Source organism: Pistacia vera, unplaced genomic scaffold, assembly GCF_008641045.1.
Source record: "Pistacia vera cultivar Batoury unplaced genomic scaffold, PisVer_v2 Contig246, whole genome shotgun sequence".
Lineage (NCBI taxonomy): Eukaryota > Viridiplantae > Streptophyta > Magnoliopsida > Sapindales > Anacardiaceae > Pistacia > Pistacia vera.
This window is the reverse complement of record NW_022196053.1, coordinates 938,603-958,846: the sequence shown is the minus strand read 5'-3', so window position 1 is coordinate 958,846 and position 20,244 is coordinate 938,603. Positions and strand designations below refer to the sequence as shown.

The 20,244-nt window shown below is 35.3% G+C and overlaps 2 protein-coding genes, 1 long non-coding RNA gene and 1 pseudogene across 6 annotated transcripts; 3 read left to right on the top strand and 1 right to left on the bottom strand.

Moving 5' to 3' along the window:
- The first annotated feature begins 9,739 nt into the window (after nucleotides 1-9,739).
- Nucleotides 9,740-10,339, top strand: LOC116131899 (putative disease resistance protein At1g50180). Its single transcript, XM_031417556.1, has one exon. The coding sequence runs from the start codon at nucleotides 9,740-9,742 to the stop codon at nucleotides 10,337-10,339; it is 600 nt and encodes a 199-aa protein (XP_031273416.1).
- Nucleotides 10,340-10,353: 14 nt separating this feature from the next.
- LOC116131898 (disease resistance protein RGA2-like) lies at nucleotides 10,354-10,818 on the top strand. Its single transcript, XM_031417555.1, has one exon. It carries the CDS (start codon nucleotides 10,354-10,356, stop codon nucleotides 10,816-10,818), a length of 465 nt encoding a protein of 154 aa, XP_031273415.1.
- Nucleotides 10,819-13,145: 2,327 nt separating this feature from the next.
- LOC116131991 lies at nucleotides 13,146-14,615 on the top strand. 4 transcript variants are annotated; one of them, XR_004128342.1, is made up of 5 exons: nucleotides 13,146-13,416; nucleotides 13,765-13,836; nucleotides 13,953-14,056; nucleotides 14,139-14,288; nucleotides 14,394-14,602. It is a non-coding gene; the product is annotated as an uncharacterized LOC116131991 (long non-coding RNA). The 4 variants fall into 4 exon arrangements; XR_004128340.1 differs by lacking the exon at nucleotides 13,146-13,416 and having other exon boundaries at nucleotides 13,607-13,836; nucleotides 14,394-14,477; nucleotides 14,566-14,615; XR_004128341.1 differs by lacking the exon at nucleotides 13,146-13,416 and having other exon boundaries at nucleotides 13,607-13,836; nucleotides 14,394-14,484; nucleotides 14,566-14,600.
- A 3,043-nt stretch (nucleotides 14,616-17,658) lies between these two features.
- Nucleotides 17,659-20,180, bottom strand: LOC116131897 (annotated as a pseudogene).
- Nucleotides 20,181-20,244: the final 64 nt, after the last annotated feature.

Below are 20,244 nucleotides of genomic sequence, written 5' to 3'. Positions count from 1 at the left end.
AAGGTGGATGGCTTGGAATCTCTAATCGCTCTTTGGGTAAACTCGAATCTTTATATGCTCTCAAGCCAGCACCTAATTTAGGTTTCTTAAAAGGTGCATTGTTCTCATATAAAATGGACATTGCTAAATCTTTAGATGAAAACTTGGATGAATTTCTAAAGATGACCTTAACCCTAAAAGGTACTAACCAAGAACGAGAAGACTCTAGTCTTGCCATGATTCTATTAAACTCCTTGCCAGAAGAGTACCTAGTTGTAAAGAATGCCTTACAGTATAGTGGCATAGTACCTAGTTGGTGCTAAACTCAGGTTGTACCTTCCATATGAGTTCAAACAGAAATTGGTTCCAAAGACTTAAAATTGGTGAACAAGAAACTGTATTCATGGGCAATAACCATTCTTGTGAGGTTCAAGGCATAGGTGACATAACCATTAGGCTTAATGATGGTAAGGTGGTTAGACTCACTAGGGTTAGATACATACCTGACCTTAAGTGTAACCTAATTTCACTTGGAACATTAGATGAATCTAGTTGTTCCTATAAAGCACAAAATGGCTGCCTAGAAGTGTACAAAAATAGAAATGTATTGATAAAGGGTGTTAAAAAGAATGGCCTTTATATCTTATGTGGTCAGTACTATTCTGATGTGTTTAATACTACTCTCTAGTCCACTAATGTATCTACTGCAAAGAAATGACATTTAAGATTGGGCCACATAGGCCAAAATAGCATGACTACATTGAAACAACAAGGTTATTTTGGTAATGATTCTATTTTTGATTTAAGTTTTTGTGAAACATGTGTTCTTGGGAAACAACATAGGATGAGTTTCTGCAAAGGAACTCATCTTGCTGCAAAGTGTTTGGATTATGTGCATGCTGACCTTTGGGGCCCTGAAAGTGTCAAGTCACATGGAGGGAACACATACTTCCTCTCCATTGTAGATGATTACAATAGGAAGGTATGGGTATACCTTCTCAAGACTAAGGATGAAGCTTTGACTAAGTTCAAAGGCTAGAAAATCGTGGTAGAAACCCAATTAGACAGAAAAGTCAAGGCCTTTAGGACTGCTAATAGGTTGGAGTTCTGTAACCTAGAGTTTGATACGTACTGTAGCAAAAGGGGGTATTAAGGCATAGGACTGTTAGGGGAACCCCACAACAGAATGGGGTTGCAGAGAGGATGAACAAGACACTTATAGAAAAGATTAGATGTCTCTTATTTATTGTTGGTTTGTCCAAAACTTTCTACGAAGAAGCCCTAACCACTGTAGCTTACCTAATCAATAGGAATCCTTCAAGTTTGATAGGCTTTAAATGTCCAGAATAGAGATGGTCAGGAAGGAGACCAAACTTTAATTACCTAAGGGTGTTTAGGTGTGCAGCTTGTGCACACACTCGAGATGGCAAGTTAGAGCCTAGGTCCCTAAATGTGTCTTTTTAGGGTATCAAGAAGGGACCAAAGGCTATAGATTGTGGGAAAAGGATGCCCCAGGGGTTAGGGTAATAATCAGTCGAGATGTAGTCTTTAATGAGATCATGTTTCCTTGCAAGCTTTCAAATGACAATGTAGGTAAGTCAAGAAGTGATCCTAAAATGCCTGATCAAATAGAGAGATCTTAGTTTGAGGTGAAGCTAGCAAGCTTGACAGAGCATCCTGAACAACCGAAAGCTTTTGAACCACAAAATCCTTTACTGTCCAACAATGAAGACCAAGATAAAGAAGGGAAACAACCTGAAAACATTGATGAAGCCCATAATGAAAACTTGGCAGAATACCAGCTAGCAAGAGACAGAGTTAGGAGGGAGATAAGGCCCCCTAATAGGTTCAGCTATGCTGACCTAATCTACACAACCTTGGTTGCTAGTGCAGAGATACAAAGGTTTGAACCTGAAACCTATCAAGAAGCCATCAGCTCTAGAGATAGAGACAAATGGATGGAAGCCATAAAAGAGGAAATGAAGTCTTTAAAGTTGAACAAAATCTGGTCGCTCAAAACTAGAAGCTGGTAGGCTGTAAATGACTTTACAAGCTAAAGGAAGGCATAACAAGCTCAAACCCACCAAGATTCAAAGCCAGACTTATGGCTAAGGGCTTCACACAGAGGGCAAGTATTGAGTTTATTGAAATCTTCTCACTTGTAGTTAAGTTTAAGACTATTAGGCTAATGCTATCAATTGTGGCACATTATGATTTGGAATTGGAACAATTGGATGTCAAAACAGCATTCTTACATGGTGAATTGGAAGAACAAATATTTATGAGTCAACCTATTAGGTTTAGAGATAGGAATTTGCCTAAACATGTTTGTCTATTGCATAAGTCCCTGTATGGCCTTAAACATACCCCTAGGTAGTGGTACAAGAGATTTGACTCATTCATAGTAGGAGTTGGTTTACTAGAAGTGAATATGATAATTGTTTCTATTTTCCTCGCATAAATAACATGCCTATATACGTTGTTCTATGTAGATGACATGCTATTAATATGCAAATCTAAGTCACACATAGATGAACTAAAAGAAAAACTAAGTGTTGAGTTTCATATGAAAGATTTAGGGTCAGCAAAAAGGATTTTGGGGATGATAATTGATAAAAACAGAAAATTAAATAGGCTGAAACTTCACCAACTACCATACCCACAAAAACTGACTTCTAGGTTTGGAATGATTAAATCTAAACCTGTTAACATACCCTTAGCAGGTCACTTTACATTGAGTAAATTACAGTGCCCCAAAACTAATGCGAAAAGGCTAAAAATGGAAATCATCCCCTACTCAAATGCCATAGGATCTGTCATGTACTCCATGATAAGCACAAGACTTGATCTTTCATTTTCAATATCATTACTGAGTAGGTTTATGTCAAATCCAAGAATAGAACATTGGGTAGCATTAAAATTGCTGTTTAGATACATTAATAGCACAATGCATCAGTTGGGTATGTTGACTCTGATTTTACAGGTGATCGAGACTCGAGGAAATCCACTATAGCTTACTGTTTCACCTTAGGAGGCAACTGCATCAGTTGGAAATCAAAACTACAACCATTGGTTGCACTGTCCACAACAGAAGCTAAGTATGCGGTAGTGACTGATGCATTTAAGGAGGCAATATGGTTGCAAGAGATCTTGAAAGAAGCAAGTTTGATGGATGGACTTGTGATTGTGTATTATGACAGTCAAAGTGCCATTCATCTAACTAAAAACCCTGTACATCATGAGAGGACGAAGCACGTAGATGCGAAGTATCATTTTGTCCGAGACCAAATCACAAAAGGGAATTTGAGTCTGTTGAAAATACCAACTGAAGAGAACCTAGCTGATATGGGAACAAAAGTGGTAACTCCTGCAAAGTTCAAGCATTGCTTGAACCTACTGCACATCAACTGATCTTATAGAGTTGAGAAGCAGTATGTGAGAAGCTTGCTACACAAATTTGTTGCTGTCTGGAAAAAGAATAAGGCTTCAAGGTGGAGATTGTTAATGAGTGAAGCCTTTATGTTGTCGTTTTAGCTTCAATACATCTTGCATTTCTGGTCATTGATCTCTAAGCAATCTAATAGCTGAAGACTTACTACTGGTCAACAATATAAAAGCTGAAGTCTTTCCCCATTCTAAATACTCTCTTTTCGATCAAAATAGCTCAATCAAAACTGCTCTACTAAGGTTCTTTTTATAGTACTTTGCTCTTGTGTAAATCATTGGTTGATCCACCCATCAAAGTTGTGTTTCTTTGTGGTACAGAGAATCGGGGTTAGAATTCTCCTTAGGATTATAGATTTACGGGTATAGAAGTAAAGTCTTTGTGATTCTTGTTAGTAAGGGCTTGAAGGGAAGATTGAGTGGTGTTTTGTAATCTTTGGTGACAATAATAATAGTGCAACGAGCCTCCATATTCTGGAGCTCAATGTGGACGTAGCTTGTTCAATCTTGAACAAGTGAACCATGGTAAAAAGATTGAGTGTTCTTCTTTTTCTATTTTGTCGTTTGATCTTTGTTTGGTTGGTTAGGTAGAATCAAAATCTTGGTTAGTAGACTCAGTTTTACAACACTGAACTTGGCATACGTTTTATATGCGTGAAACCAGCAGTATAAAGGGATCAAAGATAAGTCGACACACCCAAAGGTCTCGCTTATGAAATAAGGATTGTCTTCGAGCTGCCCTTCCAAGGTCTTGATTACTTCAATGAATTCCTTCTTGGCGACCTCTCACACTTCACCTGTTGTGGTCCATGTCTTCCTCCCTGCATCATATAACTGCAATTTTCTTTACTAGGTTAGCCTCTTTGTTCTGAAATAGGCAAGATTTTAACACATCCAGTATCATCAAGCAAAACCAATAGAGGTGCCTTGACATTGTATGACTTTAGTTAATTATTTTCTCTGATTAACACATACAATGAAAATGGAGAGAACGAAACCTCCATTCATTTCAAGCAATCACATCATTTATGTAAATCATGAACTGGGTTGATTCGAAATCATTCCAATTCACAAATTTTGAATTCACTGAAATAAATTCCATATATTCTAGAAAAATAAGCATGAACTCTCATAAAATTCACGGCCAAAACATTTTAACACATCCATTATCCATTTCAAGGCCAAGCAAAACCAAGAGTAGTGCCTTAACATTGTATGACTTCATTCAATTATTAGCTTCGGCTAACACACAATAAAAATGGAGAGAATGAACCTCCATTCATTTCAAGCATTCACACCATTATTTAAATCATGAACTAGGTTAATTCAAAATCATGCCAATCCACAAATTTAGAATTCAATAAACTAAATTCTATAAATTTCTGAAGAAAAAAAGGGCATAAATTGCTCCTACAAACTTTCATTGAGGGCAAAGAAAATTCATTCAATCAATCACAAATTAAGCAACAAAAAACTTAAAAATACTTCAGGCTTAACTTTTTGTCAATGATACAAACCAGGATCTAGCTTGAGCTCGCTCATAAGGATTAGAGGGGAACAAAGGAGATTTATCCTTCCAAACCTCATCAATGTACTAAACAATGATGGAAGAAATAAGGTAGGGTGGTTGTAAGAGAGGGAGATAGGTCGAAACAGAGAAAGAAAGATCGCCTTTCTCGGCAGTCGTCATCAGATATCGGAGAATGATGGGATAGAAGAAGAAATGTTTTGGAGTGGAAGGAGAACGATTTAGGGTTGATAAGGAAAGGCCAGGATCGAAGATGAAGGGAGAGAAGAAGAAAAGTTTTAACTTGAATAGGATTGGAAGATTAGAAAACAGGTCCAACTCCAAGGCTGTTTTCATTTTTAGGCAACAAATTTGATTTGAGTATGATTGATTTTAATATAGGATTGGGTTCGTAAGTAAACAAAATGCTTTCCTATTTTTTAATGGAAAGCATAATAATGATTTTAAAGAGTCTACCAAAACAGGGGCGCTATTTACAAGTTTTCTAATTAAATTTTCTTGTTATGACACCTTATAAATTCCATAAATGCTCTTATTCTATTGAGTAAACCACATGTTCCCACCCAGGGTTTGGCAAAATGGCAAGTTTTCAACCTTGGTTTCATAAATTCTAGATTTTTGTCCTTAAATTAATAGAAAATTGTTTAATTTAACAGTTAAAATGGTAAAACTGTCATTTCAAAAATGAAAATTTCAAAATAACCTTTCACTTCTCAAATTCACTCTACCGCGCGACCAGATATTTTAGGCCATTTTAGACTGTCCTCGGCACCACCATTACAATCCCCTCAACCCCACATCAAAAACCCTAACATCCTCGCTCACTCTCTCTGCTTAGTTACTTATATTTACTGGTAATTTGTGAGTTGCATTATAAAGTTATTATGTAAAACTATGGGAGTTAATGAAAATTGACCATACTATTTTTTAATACTCTATTCAACCATTAATAAATGGTGTAATGACCATAACCCCCTTACATGTGCTCTTGCCCTCCAATCTGTTGAATTGGGTCAACATAAATTAACTCATACTCTTGTTTTTTTACGATATCAAGTTTAAATGTTGGATTAAGTTTGATAGTGATTTTGTTATGATATATGAAACATGCTAGGTTAATATGATTTGACATATGAATATATAATGTAGCAAATGAGAGAAAATCACTTTGTGTGCCTTTGTTTTACTTTTTAGAATACTATTCTATAATAGAATACTATTTAATGAAATAGGTTGGGGTTTTGAGAATGTGTTTTGGAAAATATTTAGATTATTTTAACCCCTTACATTTGTTAATTTAACTAAACACCCCAACAATAAAAGTTTACAAATTAATAAAAACACTCCCACCCACCCAACTATTACCGACAACTAATCACCGTCATCGGACTGTGGTCAGAATAACGCACGATTGGCTAGATTTGGGTGCCAATCTGACATTGTCTAACTAATAGATTGGCACACGACCAGCCAGATCTAGCCAGTCGTGTGTCGTTATGGAACCGGTGTCTGGCGGCAACAACGACTGCTAGTGGGTGATAGTGGCTTGGATGGATGGGGGTGTTTTTGTTAATTTTAAAACTTTTATTGAGAAAGATAAATTGTTAAACGTTTTGAGTTGAATATAATAAAATTGGATTTTGAGTTTAATAGAAAAGTAATTATATCATTTTCTTAGGATATGATAGTAAAATAGGATAGAGAAAAATAGTGTGCCAAACACACTCACATATATAGTTTCGTTAAATCTAAATTTGTGGGAAACTATCTAAGTTTATGTTAAAATGTCCTCCATAGATTTCAGAAATGCGTCAAAAGAGGCCTAAGACCATGAAATCATTAGATTTTTCCGATAAAATTGACTAGTTAAAGGTTAAATTAGTCATTTAATAGATAAGGATTTTAAATTAACAACAAATTAAAAAAATGAAACTGCAGCCAACAATCGGAGATCGCTGGGTTCAATCTTGTTTGAGATCTTGGTCCGCGATCCAATTTTGCAAGTTGCAGTCTTTAATTCTTAATTATTATTTATTTTATATTTTTTAAATAATTTTCTGTATAATGTTTCTTAAAGTAAATATATTTGTAATTATTCAGAATATATAAAGTTTATTTTTTTATTTTTTTATTGATAAATAAATATTTTTGAAATTCTTTTAAATTTTTGGCATTATTTTTAATTAAATTCTTCTGAAACTACCTACCAACCCTTTTAGATAATTAAATTCGGCAACAATCCCTTCAGCCATGCACTTGTAAACACACACACACACACACACATATATATATATACCAAAACTTCTAAGATTGAAGGTTTTGGATTTAAAATTCTATTCTATTTTCTCTGTTTCTTTTATGGTATCAGAGCTATCGTCTAACGACTTTATTAGCATTTTTTTCCTTTTCAAATATGCAATCTGGTTCACCATCTGTCGTCTGAGATCATTGGTCTGCAATCCAAGATTGCAAGTTACGGTCTTTATTATTTTAATATTTTTTTATTTTTTAATAATTTTCAGTATAATACTTTATAAAATAAATATATTGATTATTCAAAATATATAGAACTAGCAAAGGGCTCTATCTATAATTTAAGAAATTGAAAAGACTAGTGAACCCCCTTAAATTTTATTCATTTCAAATAGAGGTGGGTATTTGAGACTGGATCCAAAAACTTAGCCCAAAAACCCGATTCTAGGAGGTCTGGTCCCATTGGAGGAGGGACCGATCCCTCCACTGGGCCCTCCTCCAAGGCTCGGGCTTAGGCCAAATTTTTTTTAAATATTTTTATTTTAGTCCATTGTATAATTACATAAAACCCTTTATAAATTTTAAAATAAACATAAATTATAGAGGTTAAAAGGAAATTTTACAAAATTTAAAAAAAAAAAAAATTTCAAAGTCTGAAAAATTTATTAATTTACCCTAAAAAATACTTAAAATACCTTACAAAATTTTTTTTCGCCCCTAAAATATAAAAAAAGATCATAGGGGAAAAAGAAATTTTTTAGACGTATAAAACCGATTTAGGTCCTAAAATTGTCAGACCCCGTGAGCGACTGGTCCCAAATGAGCCCCGGCCTGAGCCTGCTTGAGACTGTACGACGGGCTCTAATTTTAAAATGTCCCTAATCTAAGCCTAAACTTAAACCCTACTAATTTCCTTTTGTATTTCGCCTAGAAATTTCAATTCAATTTTCGCTCAAAAACCAAAACTTTGTCAAACTCAGTCACTCTCTGCCACCCAAACTTCAACAAAATTGGCTTTGGATCTCAAGGCTCCAATCCACCACTCTCCCTCTTTGGCTGCATCTCCTCAATACCTTGTTTTCCTCAAAATCCTCTTCAATCCTCTTTCCACACTCTCCTTCCCTCCCAGGTTTCACTTCTCTTCATTTTCTTCTCCTTTTGACTTTCTGGGTCAAGGCTTTTTTCACTGACTTGTTTTACCGAGTTTCAGGCTTTGCAATTGGAACCCAGGTAGCTTTTGAGAGGAACGACTGTTTCTCGGTTGTTGAAACGGCAGCCGTGAGACAATTGACTGGATCGTTGACTAGAAGCGAGGGGCTCCGCTTTGCTGTGGTACGGTTTTGGAGAAATCATTATCATCATCATCATCATCTGCGTCACTTATTCTCCTCCTCCTCCTTTCCTTCCAAGTTTTTCTACCAAAGATCTTACTGCCGTACTTCTTCTGAAACTACCTCCCTGCCCTTTTAGATAATTAAATTCCACTCAATGTACATAAATATGAACATATATTCACACTTGATTATGGGATTACAATCCCTTCAGTCATGCACTTGTAAACATACATATAAAGAACTTACCAGAACCTCTAAGATTCAAGGTTTTGGATTCAAAATTCTATTCTATCTTCTCTGTATCTTTTATCGTATCAGAGCCATCGTCTAACGACTTTATTGGCATTTTTTTATCCTTTTCAAATATGCAATCTGGTTCACCATCCGTTGGTGTCTCGGTACCCAACCTATCTCATGTTTTTCTTTATTAAACTTGATCGCACAAATTATATTCTTTGGCGGGCGCAATTCTTACCTGTTCTTAGAAGTCAGAATCTGATTGGGTTTGTTGATGGAACAAATCCTTTCCCTGCCAAGTTCACTCTTGATTCAGAGCGAACAGCAACTACAAAAGTAGACCATGCTTACACCACATGGCAACAACAAGATCAACTGATCTTAAGCCGGTTGAATGCTTCACATTCATGATGCTTAGTGGTTGAAATCATCCACATTCATGAATAATAGTTATACAGGTTGGCATATTTTATATTATTTCATAAATTTAATGAGTATGTGACTGCTGTAAATCATCTCAAAATTAAAGTTATACAGCAAAGTAGTACACTCGACAACAATCAAATTTTGAGCTCTTATTGAAGAACAAAGATACAAGCTTAAACAAGTCTTGTTTTCAAGTATTAACCTCAGCTACCTGTAATTCCAACATTTGCTGTCGGAGATGTCGTAATTTAGAGTGCAGAAAGGAGCAGAGGAATTCATTAGCCTCCCCTGTTACATTCTGTGTCTTTTTTAAAGGCACGAGATGTAAATAACTCTTAAAGAACAAAGAAAATTAAAGCATTCCCAAAAAAGAATATGATTCAAGGACCCAATTAAGTAAAGTAAAGCAAATCCTGAAGAATGATTAAGGATGAAAAATGCAGAAGTAAAGTAATGCATCATGTCCATTCAATTCTAAAGGAATTGATTTACAGCTGGAATTCACATGCTTTCTCATCTTGTTCCAACAACCGAAATCATGGAATTTCTTGTTGAGCCTGTGATCTCTGAACTCTTTAACGGGTTGATTAAGATTTTGGGGTCCAATGAGGTGCGGGACTTTGCCCGGCAACTTTTTGGAGGGGTAGATTCAGACCTAAAAAATCTGGAAAATAAGTTGAGGAAGATGGGAAATCTTCTTCGCAATACGGAAGACAAGCAACTGACAGATGAAAGCGTTAAAGAGTGGCTTGAAAATAATCAAGACTTGGCTTATGATACGGAAGATATACTGGATGAGTTTGCCTACGAAGCTGTGCGACGCAAACAAGGCAGAACACTAGCCGAGCAGTTGCAAGGGATTGAGCTGCCTCCCAGCCCCAAGTTCAATGTCCGCATGGGGTCTGAGATCAAAGACATCACTAGCCGCTTGGAACAACTTCGGCTGGAAAGATCAGATGAACGTGGATTGCAAGAGCTTTCTGAAGGGTCATCAAGTAATGCTGCAGTACTGCTAAGACCAAAGGAAAGTTCAAGCGTCCCACCTAAAAAAGTTGTTTATGGAGGAGATAAAGATGAAGCCAAACTACTTGATATGGTGATCAGAAGCGATCAACCACTGATGCTTACTTTCGAGTGATAGCCATTGTCGGCATGGGAGGGATTGGCAAAATGACAATGGCTCAAGTGGTGTACAATCACAAGGAATTGGAAGGTTTCAAGATTGAGGAAAAAGCATGGGTCTGTGTTTCGGATGATTTTGATGTTCTCACTATCTCAAAAAGTCTCATTGGGTCATTAAAAGGCTCCCCGTTCTTCATTCCAATTGATTTAAATGGAGTGCAAGTTGAACCGCAGAAGGCAGTAAATGGGAAAAAATTCTTGATAGTATTAGACGATGTTTGGGAGGTAGACTATAGTAAATGGGAACAGCTTATGTCTCCCTTCAAGGCTGGTGCACCTGGAAGCACGATGATCGTCACAACACGCTATAGATATGTCGCTCAAACAATAAGATGCCCTGATTCTGATACTTATCCTTTAGAGAGTTTATCTGATGAAGCTTGTTGGTCCTTGTTGAACGAAATAGAGACAGTAGCGAGAACAAAACAACAATAAAGCAAATCACAAATAATAAACACAGAGAAAATACCACACGTAATTTACCCTGGTTCACCTAATATGAGCTACGTCCAGTTGAGTCAATATTATTACAATATTTCCTCACCCCTCCATCGTTTACAATAAATAAATTGTCCTATGATTTGCTATTATACTCATAACAATAGAAAATATATTTATATACTAGGTTTAAGTGACAAAATCTAGTTTTACAAGGATTCTTATTCTTAAGCCCAACCCAAAAAGGAATTAATAACTTCAAAGAATCCTACAACGGTTATACATGGAAAATGCCCAAATCGCCTACGAGCCCGAGTACCTTCGAATGCATGTGGGTAACCCATTAATGCTGAAGTAGTCAACAACTCCAACACTTGTTTCCGAAGCATGCACTTGCAACTGGTATAGCTACTGATGCTGATGTAATTACCGATTCAACTTATGAGAAAGTCGTTAAAAGGTGTAGTGGTCTACCTCTAGTAGCAAAGACCCTCGGTGGTCTTCTACACTCTAAGTTGATTAATACTTGGGAAAGAATATTAGATAGCGAAATATGGAATTCGTTAAAAGAAAAAGATGTTCTCCTTGCATTAAAGCTAAGTTATCTCTATCTCCCTTTGCATTTAAAAAGATGTTTCGCGTATTGTGCAATTTTTCCAAAAGACTAAGTAATCTCTATAGTGTATACAATTCTGCATTTGGGTACTCTTTGTTTGTGAAAGGTAACTGAAAAAAAAAAAATTCTGGAATTCTTAATACAAGTAAATCATTCATATTCTTGTTTCATTTTTTAATTTCTAGTCTGTCAACTTCTAACATTTGAACCATTCTACGATTTTTAATTCTACTCTTTGTTGTTTTGAGAATAACTCCTTTGCCTCAAGTTTGAACTTTGCCAACTTATTTTTACTTTCAAAAGTAGAGTATGGCATTTTGATAGCAAAATACTTGCAAATTGAAAGTGGTTCCTCTGTTCCAAAACTTCACTACTTTGTCATCTTATAGATTTTCTCAACTCTTGTGGGTCAAAGGTAATCAAAAGTAAGCATTATGTACAATTTTTCATAAAAACATCTGCTAAAGATCCTTGCTACTATGTTTTTCTAGATCTGGGTTCTACTATTGCATCGGCATGAAAATTTTCCTTCAGATTCATTTTTCTTCAGGTGTCGCTGTCTCCATGTTCACGTAAGCAACTGTTAGAACCTAACTCCTGGCATGTCTAATATTTCCAAATCTAAACTTTAATAACTGGCATGTCTACTTGCACTTTTAGAACCTAACTCCTATCTTCAGGTTGGGAGCTTTGGATTCCTTGCTGAAATTACAATACAGAGTTAAGAGCTTCTAGTAGTTGCAACTGTTAATCAAGGTGCATTTTTATGCTTCTGTGTATGGTTTCTTTATTGTTGTCTCATTGTTTTTGTTTTGGACAAAGAGATGTTACGAAATGCATCTGGATTTTTTATAGCTTATAGAAGGAATCATTGTTTACTTTTGCTGTGCAAACAACTCTATTCAGGATCCCTACACTTAGATTAACATTGCAGGAATCATTTGAGAGCTTAAATTTATCCTTCCCCAACTTCATGGAAGCATATTTGACATTGTTTTTATATATCTAAACTTTTAACAAGATCACAAATCATTTCTGTTCCGTACATCTAATTGCACATTTTGTACTTTACTCTTGGATTTGCATATGGAGTCCACCAAATGATGAGTAAAAACCAAGTAATAGACTTCTATATATCCTGCTAAAGCAAAACAACCAGTCCATGTTCATCTAACACAAGCACATGAGATATTCTATCTTGATCCTCTTATGTAGTCTTATTCTTACATTTTCCCACCATCATTGCCCTTCTATTCTAGGAAAGAATGTTTTCTTAATTTGTATTTGTTAATATTCAAGGTGAATCCAAAGAATGTTGAGATGAAATCAACGCAACTTCAACGGATTGATGTGTCACCTTGGATGAAAAACTTGAATAAATTGTCCAGCTAATGTCATTTCTGCAGTAGCTTGTAATCAATTAGTTTCTATGGGGGTAAGACATTTCCAGCTTGATAAGAGATTCTTATGCATTTTGACATCTTTGAAACGATGACAAGCTCATGTCTTTTCTACAGGATCAGAGAGAGTAAAAATCTCAAAAATCTCATTTCTTGAACTTTGGAGATCATGAGGTGTTGTGCTTATATATTTTGCCNCAGATTAGACAATTTTGGCTTATATTTTTATGCTTCTACAATTTAGGGTAGGAAGATTTAGAGGCAATTGTCAACAAGATTCTCAGATTGGAGGTTCTTAAGGTACTTGTATGTTTCATGTCAATCTCATTTCTGGTTGAATTTAACACTTAATACATGAAACTTAGTTTAGTATTTTTATCAACTTTTTTCCTCCAGCAAGAAGCAAGTGAACAATTGCTCTAGTTTCAGAAGTAGGGTATGCCATTTTGGACAATAAACTGGCATGTCTACTTGCACTTTTAAAACCTGACTCCTGGCTTCAGGTTTGGAGCTTTGGATTCCTTACTGAAATTACAATATAGAGTTTGGAGCTTCTAATTGTTGCGACTGTTAATTAAGGTGCATTTCTAATTCTGTGTATAGTTTATTGTTGTCTCATTGTTTTTGTTTTGGGCGAAGAGATGTTGTGAAATGCATCTGGATTTTTTTTAGCTTATTGAAGGAATAATTGTTTACTTTCTCTGTGCAAACAATTCTATGCGGGATCCATACACTTAGATTAATATTGTAGGAATCATTGGAGGGCTTAAAATTTTCCTTCCCCATCTTCATGCAAGCATATTCAACACTATTTTTATATATCTAAACTTTTAACAAGATCACAAATCATTTCTGTTTCGCACACTAATTGCACATTTTGTACCTTACTCTTGGATTTTCATATGGGGTCCACCAACTGATGAGAAGAAAACAAGTAATAGACCTTTATATGTCCTGCTAAAGTCGAACAACCAATCAATGTTCATCTAACGCAAGCAAGTGAGATATTCTTTCTTAATCCTCTGATGTAGTCTTATTCTTACATTTTCCCACCATCATTGTCCTTTTATTCTAGGAAAGCATGTCTTCTTAATTTGTGTTTGTTAATATTCAAGGTGAATCCTAAGAATTTCGAGATGAAATCAACACAACTTCAATGGTGTGATGTCTAGCTTATGTCATTTCTGCAGTAGCTTGTGATCAATCAGTTTCTATGGTGGTAAGACATTTCCAACTTGGATAAAAATTCTTGTACATTTTGAGATCTTTGAAACAATGACAAGCTCATGTCTTTTTTGTAGGATCAAAGAAAGTAAAAATCTCTAAAACTTATTTCTTGAACTTTAGAGATCAGGAGGTGCTCTGCTTATAAATTTTGAAAGAGAAGGCTTGCTGGATCTGATAAGTTCAAGGCCATTACCAAATCAACAAAAAGTTCTCACATCCCTTAAGTAATTCTTAATAGAAATGCTCTTAAAGTTGTGTTATTTGCTATTGGTTTGCCTAGTTGCAACACAAATATTGATATTTGTCCCTTGTTAATCAAAAACTTGTAGAAAGAAAGAAAAGGGAAGACAGGGCAAGAAATCTCTTGAAGCAAATGGATGAGATTGAAAAACATTACATCACTGCAGAAATTTGTCAGTTGTAATTGTACTCTTGTATCAATTGTTTCACGTATTTTTACAACTGTGTCAATTTCATATTTTATTTTTCTTTGTTTTGCAGGTGATCTAGCTGTAGGGTTGGAAAATTAAGTTCACTAACACCAACGTGGCTAGAGATTTGGAGAAATCTAAAGAGGGTTAAAGCCATAAACCACTAGATCATTGTTTCACAAACTTGGGACTTCATCGTGTCGCCATGGAACCATGAGCTTATTGAGATGATAAGAGGAATGTAAAGCTTGAAGAATGCAGTGGCGGGGGAGCATTGTAGGGAAAGGAGTTGAGAGTACAGTTTCTTCATCCAAAGCAAATTAATGTTTCCACCATTGCTACTTCCTCGATTATATATGGGTTGGTGATTGATGTTACAATATGGTATAGGTGAAGAGTGAGTATTGTGAGTTATGAGGACTTCACTTTTTGGGATTTGTGTGCATAAAGTGGGAGTGTACAAAGAAAGTAAGAGATGGGTGGACGAGGGTTTGGGCTCGGGTTTGGGTTTGTGTTTAATGTGAGTGTATTAGATTTGTATTATTATTCTCCAATTCAATCATTTGACTCGTATCCCGTGGATGTAGGCATTATTTTGCCGAACCACATAAATTTGGTATTCTTATGTGTGTGTGATTGTCTTATTACCCTCTTTATATATATATATTAGAGGAGGGTGGAAGGAACACAGAGATAAGCATAAGAAGAGATTTAGCCTTTTAAGATCATCAACTCTGTGAATACGATACTTAATGTCTTACATTTTAGCTGATAGTTTTCCCCCTAACCAGTAATTAATATAACTATAAACTCAACATCCCAAGAATGAATGATTGAGCTAAGCTAAAACCACATATCTTAACTGTCCAATTGACATATAATAAATTAGGCATATGCTATACAATTATTACTTTCAGTTCTATTGGATTGTTGATGATAACAGATGGGATCATTTCTTGGCTCTTTCAACACCATTCAAACAGGTTGGCTTGGCAGCTCTGTAGTGAAAGAAAGCCATCATTTTTTCACAACTCATATACAGATCGAACTACTGAACAACCAGTAAAATAGAAGTTTAGATCATTATTAGCATATGACTACCCAGAAAAATCTAGAGACTTCTTTAATGAGGAAATTAACTTCTTTCTCAGTATCAGATCATTCCAGCTTTATTGAATATAACCTCCGGCAAGATGGGCACTTGTAGAGCAGAGACCAACTCATGCTTGATGCATCCACTGCAACTCACTGTTTGATGTAATAATGTTACATTAGAGATAATGTGCACAGCCATTTACATTTTGTCCAAAACTTTCTCTTTTTCGTTTTGTCTGTAGAGTATCAAATCAATCTCCAAATTAGAACATAATAGAAACCATGAGCACAGTAGAAATGCAAGAATTAAACAAATTGTAGAACTATGACCATTAAAATTACCTCAAGATCTAGTATATCACTAACTTATACTTGGTTGTGTGTTGAAATGCCAGACATCTTTAAACCAGAAAGAAAGAAGTTGTTAGTATTAGTGACTAATGAATTTAAGACCTTTTTTCATTATCATATTATTAAAACTACATTTTCAAACTAAATATTCTAAAATGTAATAGTAGTTCAATTTCAAAATCAATAACACCATTTTGAATCAAAATTACTTATTTCGTTATGGTATCTAAAAAAGTTTTTCACTCTTTTTTCTCTTTTTGCTTAAATTAATGTAAAATTCTCATATTACGTATAATTTGTTAGTCAATTGTTATCTTACTCCACAAATATCTTCTAATAGACAAATTCTTTGGTGAATGCCGAAATTGGAGAGTTTTAACAGTTTGGAGAAAGAAAGAAAAGGGAAGAGTGGTCCAAAATAGTCCATATCCCTTTAACAGGATACATGGCAAGAAATCTCCTTAAGAAATTTGATGACACTAGAAAGCATGACTTACCCAATAACTTCTAGTCTTTACTCCAGAAATTTGCAAGTTGTAATTGAACCTCTTGTATTAACTGTGTCACATTTTTTTTGTTTCAGCTGTGTCAATCTCATTTTCTTTTTCTTTGTTTTGCAGGTCATGTAGTAACAGGATTGGAAACTTAAGTTCATCAACACCAACAAGGCTAGACATTTGGACAAATTCTGAAGAGGTTAAAGGCCAGAAACCACTAGATCATTGCTTCAAAAAACTTGGGGTCTCATCGTGTGGCTATGGCACCATGAATTTGTTGTGATGATAAGAGGAATGTGAAGCCTAGAAATTGCAATGGCAAGGCATCAGTGTAGGCACAGGAATTGGCACAGTTTCTTCATCGAAAGCAAATTAATATTTTCACCATTGCTTCTTCGTTTATGATAGGCTGTTGAATGGTGTTGTTACAAAAATTGTCTAATTGAAGAGTAAGTATTGTGGTTGCGAGGTCTTGTTAAATAACAAAAGTCAAAGGCTACGAATGAGAACTTCACTTTTTGGCGTTTATGTGCATAAAGTGGGAGTAATAAAGAAAGTGAGAGAAGAGTGTATAAAGGTTTCAGTTCGGGTTCAGGTTTTCACTGAGCATATTAAACCTGTACTATTATTCTCCAGTTCAGTCATTTGACTCATCTCGTGGATGTATGCATGATTTTGCCAAACCACATAAATTTAGTGTTCTTTCATGCGTGTGTGATTGTCTTATTTTTCACACCTCATATATCCCATGCAAATCCTATTTTCTAAACAAAGTATGCAGTCATTTGAGCTGATTTCATCAAAAGACTGCATACTTTATGATCTAAACTAAGATTTAGACATCAGATGACGTGTTGAACCAGTAAGATTTAGACACGAAAGTTGGTATAGCCTTCACTCACCCAGAAATGATAAGGCAATTGATACACTCACGCTGATTTCATCAAGTTTGAAGCTGGAAATGTTGTGATAATCATAATAGAGTTAGAAAAACAGCGAATATGATGATTGCCTTTGATCTAATATGATGCTGTCTTACATTTGAGCTGATAATTTTTCCCCTAACCAGTAATTAATAGTACTAAAAGCATGGTAATATCATGAACAAGTCAATACCCCAAGAACAATTGAGCTCAAAACTGTATATTTTAACTATCCGATTGGAATACAATAAATTAGGCATACGCTATACATCACAATTAATTAGTGCTCATCTAGTTTTCATAAAAATGTATTTTCGTATGAATCTCATCGTAAACAGTTCTTATAGTTTTAGTTTTGTTGGATTGTTAATGATTAGATGGGATCATTTCTTGGCTACTTTCAACACCATTCAAATAAGCTGGCTTTGCAGCTCCATAGTAAAAGAAAGCCATCATTTTAGATAACTCATCTGAAGTTCGGATTGCTGAACAACCAGTAAAATAAAAGTTTAGATCACAATTAGTATTATAACGACCTAGAAAAAACTAGAGACTTCTTTAAAAAGGAAATTAACCTCTTTCTCTGTAGAAGATCTTTCCAGCTTTAGTGAATATACCCTCCAGGAAGATGACACCTGTAGAGCAGAACCCAACTAATGCTCGACATTAGCATCAACTGCAACACACTGTTTGATATAACAATGTTACATAAGAAAACACAAACTAATGAAGAGAAATAAGAATTAGAAGCAGTTTTGCTATTGCTCACTCTTGGAAAAGGTAGCCGACAATTCCAGATGATGAGCACAGCTTTCTCTATTTCGTCCCGAATTTTTTCGTTTTCCTTTGGTCTGAAGAGAATCAAATCAATTTCAGAATGAGAACATAACAGAAACCATGAGCAAAGCAGAGATGCAAGAATTAAACAAATTTGTACAACTATGAGCATCAAATTACCTCATGGTCTATATTTTTCTTTTTTGAGAATAGGGGATGGGTCATAGCCCAAATCTAATTTCTGATCCCCCTACCCTACCCCCAAAGATCGAACTCAGGTGAGATGCCAAAAAAAAAAGGCTCGTAAACCACCAGGCTGAGCCCTTAGGGCAATTACCTCATGGTCCAGTGTCTCCGTAACTTAAATGAGTTCTAAAAAAAAAAAAATAAAAAAAAATAAGCACTAATCTTTTATACCGATTATGTACAAGAACAATTAAAGGACTAATGTCTTTGAACACAGTCTCTTCCCATTCTGCAGTCTTGATATCTTTGATTGGGCAGATATAATTGTCATCTTGCCATACTATTTCATTCTCACTATCATAATTCTCATCATCATCATCATCCTTCTTCACATTCTTGATAGTAATCATGTCGAACTATTGACCAAGACTGAAACCCCATCCATCAGCACCTTCAGGGCCAATCAGGATCATCCTCTTCCACCACAAGGGGGTCATCAGCCAGCAGCTTCTCCAACTTCTTCTTCCTTTCAATAGGGTCTATCTCCTCCTTAACAGCAAGACACCGATCAATCACTTCTCTGATCTTTCTCCTCCATTCAACTCTCTCTTCAGGATCCATAAATGGGCCGTCATCCACATTATTTTTCATCAAGGAATCATCATCATCATCTGCATCACTTGATTCTCCTCCTCCTTTCCTTCCAAGTTTTTCTACCAAAGATCTTACTGCTGTACTTCTTCTGAAACTACCTGTCTGCCATTTTCAGATGATTAAATTCCACAACAATGTACATAAATATAAACATATATTCACACTTATATACAGACAAAATTTATGAAAAACTTAAAAAATAGGGGATGCTCAACATGAATTGGTGAAAAACAACACACCCTTAGAGGCAATTTAACAGAGCTTGATATGAGACCAGTACACTCCATCTTTGGGGAAGAAACCTGAGTGTCACTTTGGCATCGAATCTTACCAGCAAATCAAGGAGAAGTTTTGAATCTATTTTCCATTAAAGGTGGATATGAACACTTGAAACTCGTTGTATGTTGTAGCACCATTTCTCTACACTGTCCTGTTGATTACAAAATAAAACTATCAAACATCAAATACACATATATAAGCTAGGAACAAAATATTTTCAAAAAAAAAAAAAATCGAAGAACAATAAATATATATAATTTATTTTTAAGCAAAAACCTATCAAAAATCAAATACAGATATATAACCTATCATTCGAGAAATGGGGGTTGATTCAAGGTTCAATTACGGTTGCCACTAAAGTGAAAAAAAGAAACCTATCAAAATAGAACCCAATAACAATATATTCCCATATCTACAACTCAATACTGAATCAAAGAATCGTAAACATTTTCATATAAGACTAATGGAAATCTAAAGCATCTGAGAAATGGGGATTAATTTCAAGCTTAAACCATGGTTGCCCTAAAGAGAAAACAAGAAACCCATCAAAGAAATAAAGTTGTAGAACCCATGTTTAGTTAGCAAGTTTATGCTCATCAAACATGGGTTCAACAACTCTTATGCTCTGACACTCAACAGTATAAAACTCTTATGCTCTGTTGATTGGTTCCAAATAATTACAAGAAAAAATCAACTGAGAAAAACTAAAGAAAACAACTAAAATGAGATGAGAAGAGAAGAGAAGAGAAATGACTCACCACCCTCTTCTTCTTCTTCGTCTTCTTCTTCTTCTTCTTTAGCTGCAGAAAACCTCACTAAACCCAGAGCTAAGCCGCTCTGTTTTTGGATAAGGTTAGTGAGTCCATTCAAGCATTTAATACCAAATAAGTATCTGAACCCGACCCGCCAAGATAATTGATCATTTTAGTCACTTTTGGAGTGATTAGAGATGCAGAAACTGTTGTGATTGGATTTTTTTATCAGATG

Coding starts and splice junctions, on each gene's coding strand:
- LOC116131899 (XM_031417556.1), top strand. CDS start 9,740: ATGGAATTTCTTGTTGAGCCTGTGATCTCTGAACTCTTTAACGGGTTG.
- LOC116131898 (XM_031417555.1), top strand. CDS start 10,354: ATGGGAGGGATTGGCAAAATGACAATGGCTCAAGTGGTGTACAATCAC.